Raw genomic sequence first — 23,795 nt, 5'->3', positions numbered from 1 at the left:
CTTTGCGAAGTCGTAGCAAAGCCTGATAGAAATGGATGTTGCTGCTCCAACTTCAGGCAGTTAAGCAATGTGTCTTGGTTACTAGAAAATATATCACTGAACTTTTTTCAGCTTTAATAACTTGCAACCAAACTAATTTCTGCCACCGAGTAGGTAGTGTAAAATGTTCATTTATGTTTGAAACAGTGGGTATATGAAATTCTCCACAGAATCGTTGGCTATATTCGAAATTCTTTTCAATTATCATCACTAAATTGAGATTGATATGTTCTATCCCACGTTCACAGATATCTCGCTTTTGCGTTTCGCTCTTGATTAATATTCAAGCTGGAATCCGCAATTAGGGAAACAAGTGAAAAATGGAAGAAGAATTATTGCCCCATTGTATGGCTCGTTTGTTTGAAACCCAGATTTCTCACACGGAAAAATTAATTTCGTTGTTTTCAATTCTCCTTCATCCTTCTCCTGTTTCATATCGGCTTCAAAGAGGAATTTTCTACCGATGAACTTGAACTGATATAGCCTGTTTCACTTCCAGAAACAGAAGAATATTGAGTTGAACAAAATAATAATTTGCTTTAGTTCTTTAGTTGAATAACTGACGTCATTTTTACGTAGGTACTACAATTATTAGAGGACCGCATTATTATTTTCAAAAATTGTGTAGCTTTTCGAATACATATTTTGTTTTGTTTTTTCTGGAAACAAATTGTATGACCTCAATTTTCGATCTGATACTCAGGGATCTAGAGTACCAACAGAATGTTTCAGGAAGTTTCAATAAGTAAAACAATCAAAATTTACCCTTAATTTTTTTATAACTATTCACTTACACCATCAATTAGGCATCATAGGCATTCTGGAAACTAAAGGTCAGAGTGTTTCAAAATCACGACCTCAATCTGAAGACCAAGACAGCTGTTTACGAAGCAGTCGTCCTCCCAACGCTTCTTTACGGAAGCGAAAGCTGGACGCCCTACAGGCGACATATTAAACAGCTTGAACAAACGCAACAACGTCATCTAAGACATATAATGAACATCAGATGGTTCCACAAAGTTTCGAATGCAGAAGACTTGCAACGCGCGAGTTGTACTACAATTGAGACTCAAGTAACCAGGGCCTGACTCAGATGGAACGGCCACATTCTGAGGATGCAAGACACAATACTCCCCAAAATAGCTGTGTATGGCGAATTCACAGAGGGAGCCCGAAAACCAGGAGGCCAGTATAAGCGGTTTAAGGATATACTACATCAATCGCAGAAATCAGTTAATGTCAATCATAACTGGGAACAACTAGCGTTAGACAGGTCAGAGTGGAGGTCTTTGGTCCACAGTTATAATGGAGCTTCAACAACCTTTTTGGCAAATAAAGGTGGCTAATCTTACAACAACTGAACGACACAGTGGGTGGGAGGCAAATATTTCAGAAAGTTATATATCGGTGATTTCATAATCAATACGCTTGATACAGCAAGGTCTGGTTGATGACTATCCATGCCCTGAGTGTGGAAGGATCTGCAGGTCATGGTTGGGTCTCTTCACTCACAGGAGGGCACACAGTCGCAATTAGCCCTAAGATAAGTCTTTTCACCTTTATTTTTTTTTTCTTTTTTTGTCTTTTTGTAGATTTATTTCTGGTAACGGGATACAACAATGAATGAACGAATGAATCATAAGTCAATCAAAAAGTTTACTCAAATATGAAATAATTACTGTTATAGTAGGTACTTGGCTATGGAATCTCTCAGTAAACTAATGAAAATAATGGATTTTCATATCAGTCCTAAATTTTCTCAAAAATCCTGCAATATATTTTTCATAAATTTCTCAGGTTTACCGTTGTCGTTTCATCGTATTTTCATCGTTCCTCGGAAATTGCATATCTCAGTAGCCTAAACATCTTGGAAAGGAAGATTCAATTTTTTCATGCTGAATTTGAATATTTTTTTGGTTTTCCTTGATATGGCACGATTATTTGTCAATTGTGAGATAAGTCAATTGAAATGTTCACTTTGAAAACATCCCTCCTTCTATTCATTTATGTTGGACATCGAAACTTTCACAATAGAATAAGATGTGAATTTTGAATTTCTGAGATCGTTGTTTGATTATTCAAAAAATTTTCGATTCATCTATGTTGGAGATCATGAGAGGAACTATGTAGGTTTGTTTATGAGGAAGAATAAAAGTCACAAATAGGCCAATTGATATTATATTTAATATTGACAGAATCGTTTGAATGTTGTACCCTTTTACATATAGAAACATTATATAGGATTCGATATAACTAGTTTAATGGCACAACTCAGACACAGTAATATCACTGTTATATCAGACTGTGTGACTATGCCGTAAAATACAACATCACATCTATATAAACATTTATTTTCATATAACTAGGAATATTTTGAATAACGTTCAGTTCAAAATTAAATAGTAGGCCAGACATGCATTCTCATTGAAGATGTGGCTGGAAGAAATCCTCAATGAAAGAGAAGCTGGCTCGAAAAATTTCGTCAGTGGTCGATTTGTCCGAGTTTTACCAGGAGTAGATACAATTTTCACCCCTGAGTTGTCGAAATAGCTGTTCATTCCTTTTCACTTTCAGTTTGATTTGTGTTGATTCTTCGAGCATTCCACACTCAGTGGATTTATCAAAAAAATCGGTGGACAAACGGACGCTAGACGAAATTTTTCTCGATGATATATCCCCGAAGATGTTCCCCAGAATTTTCCATTCAGTCTAGAAATGTTTGAAGAAAATACAACGATATCCCCCTCAAGAAATTTTATCAAAAATAAACAATCATTCTCAGTTGCCAGTGCGAAATTAACTCATTCTTTGATAAATTCAAGCTTAAACTGAAGGAACTTATTGTTTTCATCATATAATCATATCCTAGTGTTTATGCTTCAGGTCAATAAACAAGAAAATTTTTCAGAGGTCATGGGTGTCAGTCTATTGAAAACGAGTGCTAATAATTTCCCATTCCCTCTGAAAATTTCCCTTGGATCGATTTAATCCGTCGTGGAGGGGTAATTCAAAGCTGTCTATTTGCCCCATTTCTGGAATATGCCCATCCGCTGACACCTGCAGTTGGAGCCCCAGAGGTTGCAGCGGCAAGAACTGTTGTAGCAGCAGTCATTAGGTCTGTGGTCACAGTTTCCTCCTCGCCTGATGCAGGCCCGTCTGAAAAGGTAAATTAAGGAAGAACGTCTGGAAACAAATTAGAAATAGTTTGTAAACCACGCTGGGTTTTCAGTTTCGGCCTATTCTAACACGTAACACACAGCTTCTACGTTTGCGTCATTTTGCAGTGTTACGCGGGAGTTCATCGAAATGGAAATCGAGTTCGGAAAATCGAGCAGTTTTTGATGAAAACTGTGCCACTTGCTTATAAATTTGTATATTTTCTGTTGTCTTTGAAGACGCCAGATATGCAAATCTTTTTTCAATTTATTTTGTAGTCAATACACTTCAGTAGTAATTGGTGTTCTTGAAGTGTCATAGAAAACATGCCTTGTTCGTAATGTAGTAATTTATTTTGATCTACTTCAAAAACGTCAGTCACTCCTGAAGTGTACCATATCATTGACCTCAGAATACATAAAAAGTAAAAATTTTTCATTTGTCTCTAAAATGAAAAAAAAACACTGAGTGAGTCTTTGGCTCGTACAAATATTTTGACAGTAGATTCTTGATGAGGTCGAAAGAAACATGTCTTTCCTTTACCATTTTTTTCGATTCGGCCAAAAAAATATTTCAATTTTCATAATGAGCTATACCGGCCCTGGAAAAACAAAATTACCTTCAGAATAACTGTCTAAATCTATGACACTACACTTCTGTGGATCTTTTAAAAATAGTTGCTTTCTGTCAAAGTACCCATTTTTTCAAATTTCACAGATACTTTTTAATTTTCGAACATCAAAGTACTCGAAAACGGCGTATTATAAAAGGAAATATAATGAATACTTTCATTTAACAAAACGTTCGAATATTCCTTAGATAGCGTCCAACTTAGTTTAAAGATTTTGCACTTTGAATTTTTGGTATTTTTATGGTGAGTATATTCTTAATGAGAAAACTGGAAGAAGTGGGTGATATCCTGTGTTCGAAAAAGATTCATTAAATGAATAAAAAACTGTATACCGGAACTCATTTTATTCGATGAAGTCATTTGTGAGTTAGAACTAAAAATACCATTTTTTATGGTTTTTCAAGAGCCTGTATCTTTCAAAACGAGCCGACTCGGAAAAAATGGTAAAACAAAAAAGTGTTTCTTTTGACTTCAAGAATCTACTGTACGAGTCAAAAACTCACTCTGAAAATGGTTCAAGATATATCCCTTGAAAACATAAGGAGAAAGCTTTTGACTCTAAAGGAATAAAAAATGGAATCCTCATTAAAACACGTATTATATTTTATAGAAATTAATATTTCAACAAAGTATAAGAGAGTCGTGTTTTTTTTTCATACACTTCAATCAAATTGCATATTAAAATTTTCACTTTTTTGTGCTCTTCAACTTCCATAACTCGACTATTCCTGTTGCTCTAAACTTTTTCATGTGGTTACAAAACATTTCTAATACATACTGAATATTTCAGTGGAAGTTCAGTGTTAACAATTCATTCATTCCAAGCAAAATAAAGTAAATTTCAGCACCAAACTTTCCAATCCCAGGAGAGCATTCATGCTTAGGCCGTTATAACAAGTTTTCAAACTGAAGGAGAAAAATTTCCCTTCCAATTCTGATAAATTTCATAGATATTTACACCATCAGATCAATAGAAAGTGCTCTAAAGAATTCATAGTTCATGAAAATACATTTTCGAAGCTGTAAAGAATATAAAATGCAAATTTTAACTATTCCAATAAGTTTTCTTGCTCCATAGGAAGAGTATTCATTATTTTCATAATATCAGCATAAAGTTTGAGTTCAAGCCATTACAGGTTAGGTAGCAGGTAATTCAGAAATTCATAGTCGTTCAGACAACGGAAAATCAATAGGAAAAGACCGGTAGATAACCTTCTCGAAACTTTCAAAAGCATTCAAGTTACATGAAAGAACGAAATATGTCCTTCGGGTATTATTCAATAAACTCCGCTCAATTTGTTCCAGGAGTTTGTCGAATGAAAAGGTGGAAGCAGCTGCAGTCAGATGGAATCATAATTTCATTTTCCTTACCTTTGTCTACACTATTGTCTACTCTAGAAATTCGAGTGTTGAATAGAGGAAATCGTAAGGTATGAATCAGAGGAATCTGCTTCCATTGAAATCATAAAATCGAGAATAATTTAGAGCATGAGGAAAAGGAATTACATACAGAATGATTTATTGAGTGAGGTGGCCGAAAGAGATATAAGTTCACGGTTTTGATAGATCAATGGTATGTAGCTTTCTATCGGTAGGTTAGAGTAAGAGAAATGTATTTGAAATTTCCAAGAAAAAACTAAAAAATGGAGTAAGGTTCTGCATAAATATTTCCAATTGAAACATTCGATATGTTCTTGTTTTCTGTTTCTGCAGTCTACGTTGAATGCCTCAAAAAGAGAAATATTGAATTATTTTAGTTCAAAAAAACAAGAGATCATTCTTTCTGCTCTCATTGAAAAAGGATCAACCTACCAAAGTTATCATAAAAAGCTTCAGTACTGAAACAAAAAACTGAGGGATTTTCTGATTATGAAGCAACCCCTAACGAGTTGGAAACCTGATTTAACGCAGAAGGAAAGCTTGCGTTGCATGCATCAGAAAAAAAAAACGTAAGCCCATCAAAAAGCTTGAAAGGGATAATGAAGTCTAAACTCACTTTTGAGCAGTCCGTAACAAATGATCAATGGCGTTATCCGAATAGTCGTCTTCTGGTGGATAGTTTTCATCTGAAACAAGAAATATAGATAAATTACACACTTAGGTTGAAAGAATATTGAAAAATTCATTGTCGAAAAACTCCATCGAATTGAGAAAAGACCCAATTAGTTCGTTTCAAGTTAGAGTTAATACTTCCAATTATGAAATACCAATTATGAAATTACAACATTGTAAAATCTTTGTGAAAATATTATGATTCAGATAAAAAAAATTCAGGCATCTGCAGCCCATAAATATTTTTATGTTGCAGAGGATGAAACAAGACACAATTCATTAATGAATTTATGAGACTTTAGGGTGAGTTATCAGCTTAATAATAAGCTGCGTACAAAGCTCCGAAGGAGAAATTCATTTTCTCATCACATTGATGAATTTTCCATAAGCTCGAAAGAAAATAAATTGAAAATGATTCATTGTGTTGGAAGGTGATCGTCCAATTAATGAAGCTTGATGAAACCTTTGTTTTCCAATATGAGATGGTTTAGGACGTCAAGGCTGGTACATATAAGCTGAAAGCCGAGCTCATTGTTGCTTGATTAATATTTTTTGCAACAGGGAATATTTTCCTCAACAACTAATTTAGAAGGGTGACTGAGGGTTTTTCTATAGTTCAAAATCATTATTGTGGTTTTGAACGTGAGGGGATTCAATTTATAATCGCGTCGTTCTCCTGCTATTTCAATTTTCAGATTCAATGAGGTATCAAGTCTATATGGCAAGTAGTGAAGTCACAATTTCTCCCAACTAGAAAGTAAAAAACTGGTTCTTGTTCAATTTTGGTGCTAAATAGTTCTACGCAAACTAGTACTGCTCAATTTATATGTTCACTCGAGTCAACTCATTTTATGTGCCTGCTCATGAATAAATATTTTATTACATTTTATAACTCCAATCGATTTTCAGACCTTTCTCGGTTTCTAACATGGAAATGGGTATGTTGCAGAAGAATTGAATTTTCTCATGTCCTTCTCTTTGATAGTTAATGCTGATTTATTGTCTTCTCATGCTCATCTCACTAATTTGAATCAGTTCATTTCATTTCTCAGCTGAACTCTGTTGTTAACCTCCCACTTACTCAAGACTAACCACTGTTATGGAGTTTCAGATAAAAGAATCCTCATGTCTACAGGGTGGATTCTGGATTTAGTTGATTTCCTCCAGAACACGATGTGAACTTCTCTAATATGGTTCAACGGTCAGTAGTAAGCCATGACACTGTTTGAGACTCTCTCTGGTTCCACCTTGGAAGGTATGCTCTAGTAAGAGTCACTTGCAATCAATTTTCATTGATCGCTATGTCACTGCAAACGCCGTGTTAATATTGAATTTTTTGAAGTTTCTTAGTGTATAAGTTTGACTCCTCAATTGATTTCTCATTTGAAGTACTCTAAATTACCTCTGTTTTAGTTGGATAATGTCACTCTGAGTTTATAGATGTTAGTATTTTTGTATTTATTACTGTATTAGCTTCATGCGGGTGACTTATTCATTTCATGATTGTGAACGATGTACAATACAATTTAAATTAATTTGAAAAATCTGAATACCCCTTATTTTGAACAACTTGATTCGAAAGGAATAAAACATTAGTATGGAATCCTTTCGGAAGCAACGATATGCCAGGTAATACGATATTCTTTGCGCCACTGAAAGGTAGTTCTTTTCGAACACCGACTGGTATTTTTTCGGGCAACACATATGAGAAAGTTAAAGCAGATTCTGAGGGATTGTTGAATGGATTGGATCTGAACTGAGGGTTCTTTTGTAACGACCCTATTGATGCAGGGTGAGAGTTCAAGAAGGCTCTTCTTTTATAGATTCGAAAGCCACCAGAACCTTTTCTCATCTTCATTCATGAGGGGAGGTTATTTTCGATTTTCTAAGTAGTTCGTCAGCCTGGATATTTCAGATGAGAAATATAAAGGAAATAGCTTCAACCAGCATCTTCAATATGCATTTGGATTGATTCGAGTGAACATTCTGATCTTCAAACCCTCTTTGTTGTATTCAACAAGAATATTTTCAGTAAATATTTCGATCCAACTTATTAATTGATCAGATACATAAACTGCTGATGCCTGAGAGAACTTAGGATAACTAGGAAATACACAAGGAGACGCAATAAATTCGAAGAATTATTGTCCCCCAACGAGCTAGCCGCAATTCGATCTAGATAACCTCAGAGTAATAGATATCATCAACAGTAATTGCAGAACAGTTTCCAGATGATTATTGTATATATTCAGTACGGCGTAACGATGATAATTCCAACTTGGAGATCGATAACTTATGAACCAAACAGATGGACAGTCCACAGATCATTTCCCCACTATTTCACATTTCTGTTGATTATCAATACCTGTAATGCTTCGGAAACTGTTTAATCCAAAGCGTTATATGGAAGCCATTCGGAAAAGATTTCGTCTTGAAATAGTGAATTATTCAGAAATTTTTTATGTATTTCACGAATTTTTCGAAAATTTTGCTGAACAGAAAAATGTTGTGACTTCTTCGATTGAAAACAAGTGAATCTCTGAAGACGACTGGCCTATGCTTGTCGAAACGTCGAAAATAATGAGTCAAAATGATGGGAATATCCCAAGAAAACTTACAGCGAAAAATATTCAATATGAAATACTTCTCTCTTCTGATGGTTGGTTCAAACATGTTGCAGGAAATGTTCACTTTCGATCATTTATTCATTTATTGCTCTATCCCTTTACCGAGAATAAACCTACAAAAAGATTGAAAAAAAAAAATCGGTGCTATCAAATTCTAATTTTCTAGTGCTACTTGCGACTATGTGCCCTCCTGTGACTTATAAAACCTAACCGTGACCTACAGATCCTTCCACACTCCGGGCATGGATAGTCACCAACCAGATCGGGCCGCTGCTGTATTCTTCTCGAGTCTCCATTATAACTGTGCACCATAGACCTCCACTGTGACCTATCTTACGCTAGTTGTTCCCAGTTATGATTGGCATTTACTGATTTTAGGGATTAATGTAGTGTATCCTTAAACCGCTTATACTGGCCTCCTGGTTTATGGGCTCCCTCTGTCAATTCCCCTTACAGAGCTATGTTGGGGAGTCTTGTGTCTTGCATCCTCAGAATGTGGCCGCTCCAACTGAGTCGGGCCCTCGTTACTTCAGTCTAAATTGTTGTACAACTCGCGCGTTGCAAGACTTCTGCATTCGAAACTTTGTGGAACCATCTAATGTGCATTATCTGTCTTAGATGACGTTGTTGCGTTTGTTCAAGCTGTTTAATATGTCGCCTGTAGGGTGTCCAGCTTTCGCTTCCGTAAAGAAGCGTTGGCAGGACGACTGCTTTGTAAACAGCTGTCTAGGTCTTCAGATTGAGGTCGTGATTCTGAAACACTCTGTCCTTTAGCCTCCAGAATGCCCGTGATGCCGAATTGATATGGTTGTGTATTTCCGTTTCTAGGTTAGCACTAGTATTTATAAAGTTACCCAAGTATTTGAAATGCTCGACCTGTTCTAGAGTTTCATTCTCCAGGCTGATATGTGTTTGAAGGCTTTCTGGCGGACTTACCAGGATTTTGGTTTTGTCGATATTGAGTCTAAAGCCTAAAGCTTCGTATATATGTTTATAGGTGTCTAGCATTATCTATAGATCCTCTGGGCTGCTAGCGATAAATGTGCAGTCGTCTGCATATTGAAGTTCCGTGATTAACTTTGAACGGGTTTTTGCTCTGAGGCGCTTCAGGTTAAATAGGCCTCCATCAAATCTGAATCTTATTCCAACACCTCTTACAGGCATACTGATGTCAGCAATTATCGCTGACATTATCAGCTTTGGCGAAAATAATGAACAGTAAAGGCTGTTCTAGCGTCAGGAGAATTCTTAAAAAACATAACATCTTTCAAGGTGTCTGCTCGTCGCACAAGTGTGCACAAGCACACCCTTTTTGTTCATTTTAAAGTTGGACAATGTGCACACGAATAACCACTGTTCAAGCATCAGCGGCTTTCTCTATCAAAGTGTCTACAGGCCATAACTTCTTGTTATCTCTTCGCCCCAGTCGAACAAAAATTTCCTCAGAATAAAGCAACATAAATCTCATCGGAAAACCAATGACAATACTTCCCTCCTTTTCGCTTCCAAACACAAAGACGGTGTTGCTATTCCGCTACCGAAGATGCGGCCCTGATGGCTGATATAAATTCAAAAATGTCAACGGAATGACAGGACATCACGGGCGTATTCCGTTCGGTAAGACGTTATCTTGTTCATTTTCAGCGTGGTGCTCCGGGGAAATTTCACTGAGGAAAATCTTCTCGTGAAATGTATCTCACCCTTGCTGATCATTACAGTCTTGTTTCTCGCCCTCGTTCCAGGGAACAGAACAAAGGCTATTGAATTAAGCGTAATTTATGTTATTCTCGATAAGCGACTGATCCGGATAATTCGTCAGGACGATTTTATCCTTGTGAGGGTTGTGAACCAACCTCATTTCCTCCCAATAATCACCTCGTATTATTCGTTCTATTAACTCCGAAGGAACATAAGGTTGAATAGACTGCTCAACAATTGTTAGGAATCAAGTATAAATTTCTTGTTGTTCGAGGCTTCTGCTAAGTTATCTGGAACATTGGGAAAATTGGGATATTTTGAGTTGTTTTTATCATATTCTTTTTTTTATAAGCTCTTTCTGAAATCGATTAGTTCTAGTAGGCTGCAGATGGTGGCATTTAAACTTTTGTTGCTAAGCCTGTTCTTCTCCAAGCGAACGCATAAATTCGATTTGAATTGACAATATTTGCTATATAAATGCAACAATCATGCAGAGAAGACGTGGCAACTCTTTTATCATTCAGTTTCAGAAAAAAAGGTACATAAGGAAGACCCCTTAGTTTTGGACGTGAGATCAGCTCTAGAAAATATAATGTAAATAATTCAGGACTACCTTCTTTATTGATATTGATGTATAGGGTGAAAATCTGAAAACTTGCCAGTCCAATTATGTCACGACAAGGATGATTTCAGAGATCCATTTCTATTCGTAGGGGGACATATTTTGAGCATAATTGTAAGCCGAAATCTCTTCAACCATAGGTGTAAGAGCTAGCACTCCTAAGTTCTCAATAGGGAATAGAGGGTGAGCTATACCTCAATTGAAAGATCACTTGACCCTCTACATGAATACTATGGTTTGCAAATTTGCCTTGAAGTAGTTACAGGGGCTGACAATTTGAAAACTTGCCAGACCAATTATGTCTCGACAAGGAACAGGTCAATTTTTATTCGGATGGGGACAATTTTCTAGCAGAAATGTAAGCCAAAATCTCCTCAATCTTAGGTGTAGAGGTTGTCACACAGAGGGTGAGCTATACCTCAATTGTAAGACAATAGTATTATGTAAAGGGACATATTGTCTCCCAATTATTGAAGTTTAGCTCACCCTCTATTACCCATAAAGAATTTAGGGGTGATAGCCCCTACACCTAGGGTTGGGGAGATTTCGGCTTACAATTCCGCTCAAAATATGTCCCCCTCCAAATAAAAATTGACCTGTTCCGGCATTTTCTCTGAAAACATCCTTGTCGCGACATAATTGGCCTGGCAAGTTTTTAAATTGTCCCCTGTATATGTTTCAATGGAAGGTGGATTGCTTATTTTCGGAAGTTCAACTTATCCTTCCACCCAAAGCAAGTTGGAACATTTTTTCAGGTACTTGTCAGCTGACAAGTACACAATTAAAGTAACTAGGTGGTTAGTAGGTTAATCCAAAATAAACTCTCTTTAAACATAGTTTAACTACAGCACTACCTCAAGGTCCTTGATGAGGTATGGGTTAACACACTTTGTCTTTCAAGATTTGGGAAAGGATGGCTACCCCTTTCACAAGGATGCAAGAGGCCCTTAACCTAATTTCATCATCCCGAACATGAAATGCCGTGCTTTGGGCTTAGTTTTATGGTAATTCGCTTAATTGCATTTATGCTGTTACATCCTGTGCAAGGTGAAGGACTAACCAGGCATAGGCAATTTTTGTGTGGGCATGAAAACACTTTGAGACTTTCTTCTCATCAATCATTATCGTGATATTTAAAAGCTTTCCGATCGAACTCGAGCGATGGCTTAATTTCCATCGAACGCATGACGCTGTGGCTAGGAATATTATATTTCAAGACAAACAACGGAACAAAAACGTATATTCTGTTGGAGTAGATTAGTTGATGTGAATTCTCCATAGGAGCTGAATAACAATGTTCAACATACTCGCACATGCAAGAGCTTTTGAATCAGCTACCAGGAATCAGGATGCTAATACATAATAAATTGTCTTTCATAATGAACAAGGATATTCTGCTTTATTCTGAATAGCAACTAATTGACAAAGCTATTCTGTTTCTTTTTCATATTTGATCCTGCAGAGATACAGGAAAGTTAAATATCGACACATTTTGCCAAAACATCGTAAAGCACAAATTAGTAATTGAGACTTGGTATGTTTTGGCGAAAATGTATCGATATTGTAACCAAAGTATTAGTATATCATCTCTTAAAGTGGTAGCGGTGGTGGTATAGTACATAGCGCTATACTACTAGTCGTCGATAACTCCTATGTGAAACCAATAAGCAATTGAGGTGGATGGACTAATGAAATACGGTTTCGATAAAGTTATGAAGAAATATTTCTGATTATCACAGGAACTAAGATTCTTTTCTTCATCAAAACCGCAGAATATACTTTGAAAGGCTTTGTTCGCTCCCAAAATCGACTAATTTATCATTGGAAGAATTTCCAGGATTAAGAACACCTTTAATCAACGAATGATAAAGAATCTCCTTATTATATTTCACAGCCCTTGAAATTCTTAGAACGAAATTGCACCACCACATTTTTTCAGCTCTGATAACAGAAAATATACGACATGAATTAACATGACAGTGAATGGACCTTAGACAAAGGAATGGACAGTTGTTATTTCACCATGCTGTTGGAAAATTGGATGAAAAATATTTGAACACTACACTAATGAAGGAATTGTTGCGAAACTCGTGTAATAGATTTTTGTGGGGAAGTTGAATAATTTATCGGAAGTAGATACAGCTTTGGGGATTTTCAAACTGACGAGCAATTATCTTGCGCTTTGGACATAAATTGCATTAAAACCTACGTAAATGGCTATTTTTCATAGATGATCGTTGAATTCACTAAAAATATTATAGCTATGGGGTTTGTAGATCTACTAAAGAATCTCCAAGTGGGTAATTTCAATTTTCATCAGTCTGAATGAACGGAATTTTCTATAGAAATGGTCTTGATATCTTTCAACTCAGATCTCTACAGGGTGATCAAAAGAAACACTTTTTCCTTCACAATTTTTTCTGATTCGACCCTAATAAACGATGAAGCCATTTTAAGTTTTCATAATAAGCTGTGTTACCTATGAAAAAACAAAATAACCTTCAGAATAACTACCTAAATCTGTCACACAACACATCTGTGGATCTTTTAAACATAGTTGTATTCAGCCAAAGTACCCAATTTTTCAAATTTCACAGATACTTTTTAATTATTGAACACCAAATTACTCGAAAACGGCGAATTAAAGGAGAAAATATGAGGAATACTTCCATTTTACAAAACGTTCAAATATTCATTAGATATAGGGTCTTAATTAGTTTCAAGAGTTGGGTCCCTTGAATTTTCGGTATTTTTATGGTAAGTAACGGTCGTAATGAGAAAACTGGAAGACGTGGGTGATATCTATTCGAAAAAGATTCAACAAACAAATGAAAAACTATATTCCGAAATTCATTTCATTCGATGAAACCGTTTGTGAGATAGAACTGCAAATTACATTTTTCTTATGGTTTTTCAACAGCCTGTATCTTTTGAACTGACCCGATTCGAAAAAATTGGTAAAGTGAAAAAGTGTTTCTTTTGACCTCAAGAATCTACTGTTAAAATATTTGGACGAGTCAAAGACTTACCCTGTATCTTTCGAAATATTTTCAATGTGCCTATCTGGTAAGTTGTAGTTAGAGTAGCTATATGAGGTCAAGTCTCTTGTGAGTTATTCTTAGATCTATGAGAACCGTGCGATCCTGGTAGAGCTTGAAATAAGGAACACTTTTTGACCTGAGTTGTTAGCATTTTATTCCCAATTTTTGTTGTAAAATCTTAGAACCAATAGAATCATGCCTATTCTTGTACTCCGATATATTGAGAAGATAATATTTTCCAGTCAAAACTTTATTATTATTACTATAATTAGATGTGAGGTGAGGTGCCTTCCTCTTGTACAGGTTAGAAACATTGCAGGTCGAATTGGAGATGTCAGCCACATCAATAGTAGCAAAGGTAACCTGAACAGCTTCAACAAAACTAGTAGATATCTATTGATCATATTGAAGTAGTATAAGTTCAACATTCACCAAATTGATATTAAGCATCCACTTTTTACCATTCTATTGCCTTCGAAACATAGATCCTTTCCGCAAATTCAATATTGCCGTCGGAAATAATAGGCGGAAAACTTGGACGTCTTCTACTGAGTTATATCTAGAAGAGACCTGTTGAATGGATCTAGGAACTAGGAACAAATTGAAAACTTTCCAATTTCATTTCGAACACGGAAGGGGGTCTGTGCTGCAAAAAATAATGCCTGTGTTTTTATCCCTGGAACAAAGCCGCTCGGTGGGAGGTATATATGTGGTTTACCGAGGTTTCATTCATAGGCGAGCCTTTCGGCAAACAAATTTTCGAATCAGCAGACAAGCAGAGATGGATTACCAGATGAGAGCCGACTTTTTGTCATGCAGTGAATGATATGGTGGAAGTTTGAGTTATGATGTCGGAATTTCGGACATTTGGAGAGAAGAACTGACATATGGAAATAACAGAACGCGTTTTTACGAATGTCACCACACTCACCACTGGTTTGATATCAACCAATCATACTGTTCGATTCATCTCGTGTAAATTCTATAGTGGGATTAGTGTATCAGTATTGAAATGCTCAAGATATGGTTTCTGATTCTATATGGCACAAAAAGGCTATTTAGGTAATACTGATCACAGGGAAAACCATATATGTATTATTATGCAATGGGCAAAAATTCAACTGTTATCATTCGTTTGCCAGACCTGCACCGATAACAATACAGGGTGTGTCTTTGACTCTTACAAATATGTTAACAGTAGATTCTTGAGGTCGAAAGAAACAGGTTTAAAGAATACAGACTATAAAAACTTTTAAAAACTCTCACAAACGGTTTATGGAATAAAATGGATGAATATATTCTTTCATTTATTTGATGAATCTTTTTCGAACACAAGATATCACCCACTTCTTCCAGTTCTCTCATTGTGGCCATTACGTACCATAAAACTAGTAAAAATTCAAGGAACCTAACTGTTGACACAATGTTGGACGCTATCTAATGAATATTTGAACGTTTTGTAAAATAAAAGTATTCTTCATATTTTATCGTATATATGTCGTTTTCGAGTGATTCATTGTTCAAAAATTAAAAAGAATCTGTTAAATTTGAAAAATTGGGTACTTTGGCTGAATGCAACTCTGTTTAAAAGATCCACAGATGTGTAGTGTCACAGATTTAGCTGGTTATTCTGAAGGTAATTTTGTTTTCCCAGGGGTGGCACAGCTCATTATTGAAACTTAAAATGGCTATGTTTTTATAAGGTCCGAATCGGAAAAAATGATATAGGGAACAAGTGTTTCTTTCGACCGCAAGAACCTACTGTTAAAATATTTGTATGAGTCAAAGACACAGAAATGAAGTAAGGTAACGTGCGTTCGAAAAATTCATCTTTCATTTTCCAGGTGAACTGTCATGTTAGCGTTATGGTTTGTTGTATTAAAATTATCAGCGAATTATAAAGATGGTTTTTACCGACCTGCTCAATCACCCAAGTTTTACTTGGGAGAAACAAACAAATATGGCGTTAAAGACGGGTCAAAATTGAGAATATCAGCAATAATAAAAATATTGAAAAAAATTTTATATCAATATCAAATCATCCATCTGAAAAAAAGTGCGTAGCTGGTTTTGACGTTTATGGAAAAATATGAGTCTCATGAGAAAAGAAAGATAAAGATTATACTTGGTCGTTAATTTAGTCGCTACAATTCAAAATAAGTCGCGAATAAATCTAATGTGCCCTGAAAGTGAAAATACAACGATAAAATTATGTGCACAAGGACAAAATAATTTAGTCCTGAACCCATATTTTCGCGTCGAGCAAGTATTATTTAATTCTAGTGCTTGTACGTATTTAGATGGAAACAGCCGTAATTTTGGTTGGAATAATGAAAACACCCACCAGTACTCCTTCGTCTTAGGGCATAAATTGTATGAGAAATTAAAAAATGTGAACGCCTCCAGGTTGGGACATGAAATCGATCCACAATTCGTACATAGGTACTTGAAGTTACCTATCCAAAAAAATGAAAAAATTCATATGAAAGATCCATTCTATTTTTGACAAGCAATCACCCCTTAATTTAATCAGATGCTTTCGACACTAACAACAAATTCAAAAGGCGAAGAAACATGACAACTAATTTCACAGAAAATTTAAGAAACTATTGTATTTTTTTAGTACTCCAAGACATCTTCAGGCATCTGAAAAAACACGAAAGTGATATCGCATCACGCGTTGTTGAAATGTAAACCTCGATAATTCCTAACCTGATTGTGTTCACCCTGACTTATTTCTTCTTTCCCGTTTTCAATCTTCAACATGAGTTCATTCCAAAGGAAGATCTTGAATCCACCAGACATTAGATTAATTTCTCTCCTCGTTCATCCCTTAATCAGAATTGCAATCTGGGAGCTTCACTACATAACACGAAATTGAAGAGTTTTCTCCTGTCTACCGGGAGAGACATCGACAAATCCTCCTCCGCTGTTTCTAATCAAGACATCCGGTCAATCTAGTATCCAATTCATCCGCGCCAACGATCTTTTCACCATCAACTGGAGAAATTTCCTCCGGAACTTCGATAAATAAGTCCAATTAGGGCTGGAACTGACGTCTACGAGTTCAGTTTCTCATTACCGATAAAAATCATCGTCGAAATTCATTTGGAGCAAATCGATAGCGTAAGCACAGCTGGATTATATTGCTCTGGGGGTTAAGATCTTAAACTTCAGTTATTTCATCAATTTAACCTTCCTGGAAATTGGGAAATTGTGAAGGAAACCCGTTTCATTCAGTCGAATTAGGCAACTGAGCGGGATACTGACGTAAATGTGAAGTTCATGAACTTCTGTATTTCGAGGTGAGTTGAGCTGCCTACTCACTACAATCCCAGAAATTCCTGAGTGACAGTTCAAACCTTCATGCAGGATAAAATTTAACCGAACCACCTGAGCCCGAGATTCAGAAGTGTCAGTCAATGTACTGTAGTCTAGACTCACGAATGAAACATGTACGATACGAAATGTATCGCAGAACTGGGCAAAAAACATGCTTTCCTCAAATTGAAAAACAAATTACAAAATGCTGTTCATTATCCAAGATTTACTTTTGAAAAATCAAACCTTTGTTCGTTTTTGGAAAAATGGAAACACAAAGCGGTCTTCTCACTATTGTCAACATCTCTGATTTATGTTGCTTGACTCTAGTCTGAAAATATTGTTTACTTTGACTTACATATATTTTACTATAATTCGAACACGAAATCACACCTATGTTTTTGAATAATGAATAGTGAAAGAAGACAGCTTTGTGTTCCCATTCTTTCAAAACACAGGTTTGATTATTCGAATTGATCTTATCTGATACGAAAAAGTGTACCTATGTCTTACACAACTATCAAATTAGTCATTTAATTCAGATTTACTACTCATAAACTGCACTATGGAATCATAAAGGGAGCCCCATCTAGTAGTGAAGGGGTAATTTAACTGATACTGATATCCACGACAGTCTCTTATAACCTCAGCCTTAGAAATTTAGAATTTTAAATGTATTTCTGTTCAGATTCATCATATTCCGAATGAAAAAGTGTGGAAATACAAAATGATACCAAAATTCATTGCGCGTTCGCCATTTTGCAACTTGCAAGGAACCTAATTGAATTGTGAGAATTCTTTGAAAAGATTCAATCTGAAAATAGAGATGATAGAGCAACAAGGAGAAGTACTTTTTGACTTATGAATTCATGTCAGAAACCACTTATCAAGATTGCTATAATACTCAAATAGAGCCTGAAGAAAATAGGTTTTATCTACATAACTTTTTCAATGGGTGCCATAACGTATTCAACTGTTGGGTATTATTTGAGGATACCAAGGCACGTTTTTTTCATAAATTGAATCAAAATAATTTTCCTTGCAGCTTCACGGGAAAACAGAATACAGTAGCCATTTCAATCATTTCATTCAATGCTTAGAGTCTTGATTTTTTCTGAGAAACCAGTAAACTGACAGAAATAAGATTGAGCAGACATTCTACGCGAGGCAATCAAGAGAAATTTTGTTGGTATTCCCCATTAAAATCAAAATTATCCGTTGCTAGGTGAATTCAAGTTCCAAGATAATTCCAGGCTATACATGGTGAGTCTTTGACTCATCGAATATTTTAACAGAAGATTCTTTAGGTCAAAACAAACACTGTTCTCCTTTACGTTTTTTTTTTCCGAATCATCTCGGTTTAAAACAGGCTGTTGAAAACCATGAAGAAATGTTATTTTTAGTTATATTTCACAAACGGTTCTATGGAATGAAATAAATTTCGGAATATAGTTTTTCATTTATTCGATAAATTTTTTTCGAACACAATATATCAGCCACTTCTTTCAGTTTTCTCATTACGACCATTAGGTACCATGAAAATACCAAAAATTCAAAGAACCCAACTAAGTTGGACCCTATCTAATGAATATTTGAACGTTTTGTAATGTAAAGGTTTTCTTCAAATTTTCTCGTATAATGCGCCGTTTTCGAGTAATTTGATGTTCAAAAATTGAAAAGTATCTGTGATATTGAAAAATTGGGTACTGTAGCTGAATACAACTCTGTTTAAAAGATCCACAGATGTGTAGTGTCACAGATTTAGCTAGTTATTCTGAAGGTAATTCTGTTTCTTCAAGAGTGGCATTGCTCATTATGATAACTTAAAATGGCTATAGCTTTTTATCAGGGCCGAATCGAGAAAAATAATATAGGAAAAAAGTATTTCTTTTGACCTCAAGGATCTACTATTAAAATATTTGTACGAGTCAAAAACTCATCCTGTACAGATACGACTGCGTACCTGTTGATGATTTTTTCTTTCTCCAAAACCAGTTACTTTCAAGAGACCTTACTCGTTCAAAATAAATGAAGATATCAGAAAATAATTTTTCAATGGCATAATATGAATAAGAGAAAAGTTTCTTGCGAAACAAATTTTAGGGGAGGTTATTAGCAGGGAACACCAACAAAATTTTTTCTATTGTTTTCTCGCACTCATAGAATGCCTGCTCAATCTCATCTTTGCCAGTTTTCTGGTTTCTAATAAAAATTTAAAAAAATTCTTCACAGCTGCTCAAGAAAAATTTATATATGAGAGATTTTTTGGCAACTATTCATTTACATCCAGTAAATTGATGAATAATTAGGCTTTCTAAATTTTACAGAGAGGGGTGTTATTTTTTGAAGTCTTCATTTCCTGTAGAGGATGATCCAGCACCATGTGGATCATGGATTGACCCCAACCAAAAAAAAAATCAATTTTTTTTTACTTACCATAATCATAGGGAACAGCACCACTTCCAGGGATCAGCTCAAGTATCGTGAGGACCAGCAGGGAGCCAAGGATCAGCCAGGCGGTCTTCATTCCTGACGCACGTTTATCGGAACTAAAAGGATGAACTAAAGAGACGAGCTTTGCCTGTGGGAAGAAGCGGTTTGCCTTCACTGGTGGAATGCCGCACGAAGAATGATGCGAATGGGCGTGCTTCTCAGCAGTATTTAGTTATACAGCTAGTGTCCGTCTCTGTCTAAAGAGTGGATCGTCCTTCGTGTCCTGGAGGCACATGCGTTCCCCCCTTGACGGGTCGCCCACAACTTGTGGATCGGGGTGTTGAATTCGACTCTGCACGGGGTTTTCCAATTTTTTATACATCCCGAATTGATCCCGCGGAAGCCAATCAGCCTCTCATATATTATTCTTGATTATTTCGCTCCTCTGCTTCATCTTTTCCTGTAGATTTCAGATATCCGGAGCAATACTGGATCATTTGAATACACACGGTGTCCGCGATTAGACGATTATGAAAAATTAATCAAAAATGTTGTGCTGAGCCTCTGCAACTTTCGGTTATACCGGAAACACCCTTTAACTTTCTTATTTCAAATAGCACACTCAGTATATCTTTACATCGTTGGATAGCTGATTGATGGCAACTCAATGGTTTATGAGTCATGAGTATTCTTATGAAAAAAATTATGATAACAGGAGGCTACACTCAGGACACTCTGAGTGACATTTCTGAAGGGGAGGTTCAAAAAATTTTTAACGCTTTCAATTTTGCGATTCCGTAGCATTATAACGCTGTTTGCTGTTTGGACCAAAAATGTACAGGTTTTTCATGACATAATCAACATTTTGGACGAATCGAATCGATCAAAACACAAGATTTTCACATTGCAACCTATGTTCCAGTCAATTCCACATGAAAATAGGGTAGTTGCCCAAATAAACTCACTTTGCCCTTCAAATATATGAAAATAAATTCCAGTACCATTGTAATAAGACGTCTTTATAGAATGCCACTACGCACGCTTCTGTAGTTGCTGAAGATGTGGTATTGAACTTGAACGTGAAATAATCGTCTCAAGTGGGTATCTATTTTCAACAAATCTCGTTCAAATATCTCGAGGCGTTTCGAAAATATCGAGGGTTTGTTACTGTATTGGAATACATTCAACGCCCTGCCCTGTACCTATCTCGGAAACGGAGCAATTCAGGTCAAAGTTCTAAACGACCTATCCGAATCCAAATCACTCAGAGAACAGTATTCAGGATATTCGGTGAGGACCTCAGGTCATATGTAATATATCCTTGCTGTATAAGACCAGTTTCAATGTAATTATACAGGGTGTATCTTTGACTCGTACTAATATTTTAATAGTAGATTCTTGAGGTCGAAAGAAACATTTCTTTTCTATACTATTTTCTCCGATTCGGCTCTGATAAAAAGATAGAGCCATTTTAAATTTTCATACTGAGCTGTGCCACCCCTGGAAAAACGGAATTACCTTTAGAATAACTAGCTGAATCTGTGACACTACACATCTGTGGATCTTTTAAACATAGTTGTATTCAGCCAAATACCCAATTTTTCAAATATCACAGACACTTTTTAATTTCGAACATCAAATTACTCGCGCATTATACGAGAAAATATGCAGAATACTTTCATTTTACAAAACGTTCAAATATTCATTACAAGGATATATTGATTTTTAGCCTACTATAGAACCAAACGAAATTTCAATGTCAAAATATTTTATTACTCAACATATTCTCCTCTTAATAAGATACATTTATTACAGCGAACCTGTAACGTCTTCTGACCTATCAGAAAAAATGCTCTGCAAACCAGAGCTCCACAGCTTTTATTACCTCCTCGTTGGAAGAAAATTTACGACCTTTTAAACTTATTTTCAGTTAAGGAAAGAGATGATAGTCGGATGGAGCCAAATCTGAATAAGGGGGGTGTTATAGTAATTCAAACCCTAAATCACGAATTTTTTGCATGGCAACATGAGATTTGTGTGCAGAGACGCTGTCCTTCAAAAACAAAACACCTTTGGATAGTTTTCCGCGTCTTTTCTCTTTAATTTTTTCCCGAAGAGTGGTCAGTAATGTCGAATAGAAATCTTCGGTTATTGTTCTATTCTCATCCAAAAAATCAATCATGATTACTCCATGGCAATCCCAAAAAACTGAAGCAAGAACTTTTCCAGCAGATTTTTTGACACGAAACTTCTTAGGTCTTGGAGAACGAGAGTGTTGCGATTCCATCGATTGTTGCTTTGTTTCTGGATCGTAGAAATATACCCAAGTCTCATCCATAGTAACAATTCGGTTAAGGAAGTCTACATTGTTTTAAAATCGAGCAACATTCAAACATTTGGGGATCCATTTTGCAGCAATTTAGCAATTTTTCTCATGGCCAAATTGACGTGAACTATATGATGAACGCGTTCGTATGAAATATTCAGTGCTTCAGATATCCGGTTCAGCCCAATTCGACGGTCTGATAAAATCATGTCATGAACTGCATCGATATTTTCGGGGACTGACACAGAAACTGGCCTTCCCGATCTGTCATCATCTTCAATGGAAAATTTACCTCTTTTGAAGCTTGCTGTCCAATTTTTCACTGTCGCATACGAAGGACATTGATCACCGAGGGTATTAAGCATATCTTCGTAAATCTGCTTACCTCTTTACCCTTTTAAATACAGATACTTGATGATGGCTCGATGCTCCCATTTTTCTATTTTCACAATTTTGGTGGACATCTTCTTTCTTTTAATTTATAGCGCAACTCTGGTTTAATTTTTTGACCTCAAACTTCACAGTGACACTTCTAATGAGTTATTTTTCTTTACTATGGTAAATTGATAATTTGATTCGTTAAAACCGTTTGTGGGATAGAAATAAAAATGATTTTTTTATGGTTTTTCAACAGCCTGTATCTTCTAAATAGAGCCGATTTAGAAAAACTGTCATGCATGGGGAAAAAGTGTTTCTTCTGAACTCAAGAATCTACTGTTAAAATATTTGTACGAATTAAAGACTCAGCCTTTATATTACCTTTTCTACTATGAATATCACTCACCATTTACTCTAGAGCTACATATTTCTGCACGTGGCGGAGATGCTGACCAGCGTCCATCGACCAATTCCGTTAACACATTATTTTCTTTTGTAATCTATATTTACATTCGTACTTAGTACTCTTGTATCTCTATCTGTAACCTAAGAAGTCTATCCTTTAGTATATGTCAGCAGAGTCTACGCATTATAAATGTGAACCATGATCAACAATATATTGTTTATCAGGAGTCAGACCTCCATCCATATTTGGTATGACCTATTTTTTTCAGTGTGTACTCTCAGTATAGTGTTGTCGAAATTAGGCTCGGAAAGGGAAATTCAGGATAGCCTCATTCTAACGGATTCCAGGCAGTATTCCCTGTCTCATGTTCAGTCCAACTTGTGCGTTTTCCCCTAATCCACAGAACTGGAAAATTACTCGGATGTTGGATGAAGGTCAGGATTAAAGGGCTCATGAATGACCATTGTCGGAGACGAGAAACAATTATCCTGTATATTTGAATTATTCATTGAAGTCATGATATTTTCTGGCACGTATCTACACAATGATGGGATTAAATGAAGCTCCTGGTTTATCCAGATTATTGGATACCTTCGAATAACTGAATAAATATAAGGAAATTCTGAATTCGGAATATATACTTAGTGGTATAAGGTACAATTTACGTTGTCCACTCCAAAATTAGTTTATTCACCATTCAATTCAAATTCATTAGAGAATTTGTTATATCTTAAAATCTAAACAAATTGACAAACTATTCCACAATTAAATCTTGATTTTTACATTCTGAAAAACTTCGAATTGTCACTTTACTCCTAATTCGAAGAAGAGCTTCATGTTTGAGCCAAAAAGTCCTTGTAATATTGGAATCTGATGAATCGATAAACCGGAGCCAAGGAAAACAGTTATGAGTGGAAATTTCTATTGGTGCACCAAACATACAAATTATGTATTACCTATGCTTCATTTTGTGTTAAATCGTGACTGTGTGCAATGAATGTACCACTTTAATATTATTCATTTAATTTCTACCTGTCAGATTCTCCAAGCCAGCAATGAAAGACA

The 23,795-nt window shown here is 35.8% G+C and overlaps 1 protein-coding gene across 2 annotated transcripts; it reads right to left on the bottom strand.

Moving 5' to 3' along the window:
- Window positions 1-2,201: 2,201 nt before the first annotated feature.
- LOC123309341 (toxin Tbo-IT2-like) lies at window positions 2,202-19,870 on the bottom strand. 2 transcript variants are annotated; one of them, XM_044892411.1, is made up of 3 exons: window positions 19,624-19,870; window positions 5,823-5,892; window positions 2,202-3,222 (listed from the first exon to the last, which is right to left on the bottom strand). In XM_044892411.1, the coding sequence occupies exons 1-3, from the start codon at window positions 19,712-19,714 to the stop codon at window positions 3,057-3,059; spliced, it is 327 nt and encodes a 108-aa protein (XP_044748346.1). In that variant the 5' UTR covers window positions 19,715-19,870; the 3' UTR covers window positions 2,202-3,056. The 2 variants fall into 2 exon arrangements, with proteins under 2 accessions (XP_044748346.1, XP_044748347.1); XM_044892412.1 differs by having other exon boundaries at window positions 2,202-3,195; window positions 19,624-19,858.
- Between the last annotated feature and the right edge of the window lie 3,925 nt (window positions 19,871-23,795).

This window comes from Coccinella septempunctata, chromosome 3 (genome assembly GCF_907165205.1).
Source record: "Coccinella septempunctata chromosome 3, icCocSept1.1, whole genome shotgun sequence".
Taxonomy (NCBI): Eukaryota; Metazoa; Arthropoda; class Insecta; order Coleoptera; family Coccinellidae; genus Coccinella; species Coccinella septempunctata.
This window is presented reverse-complemented; position numbering and strand designations above follow the sequence as displayed.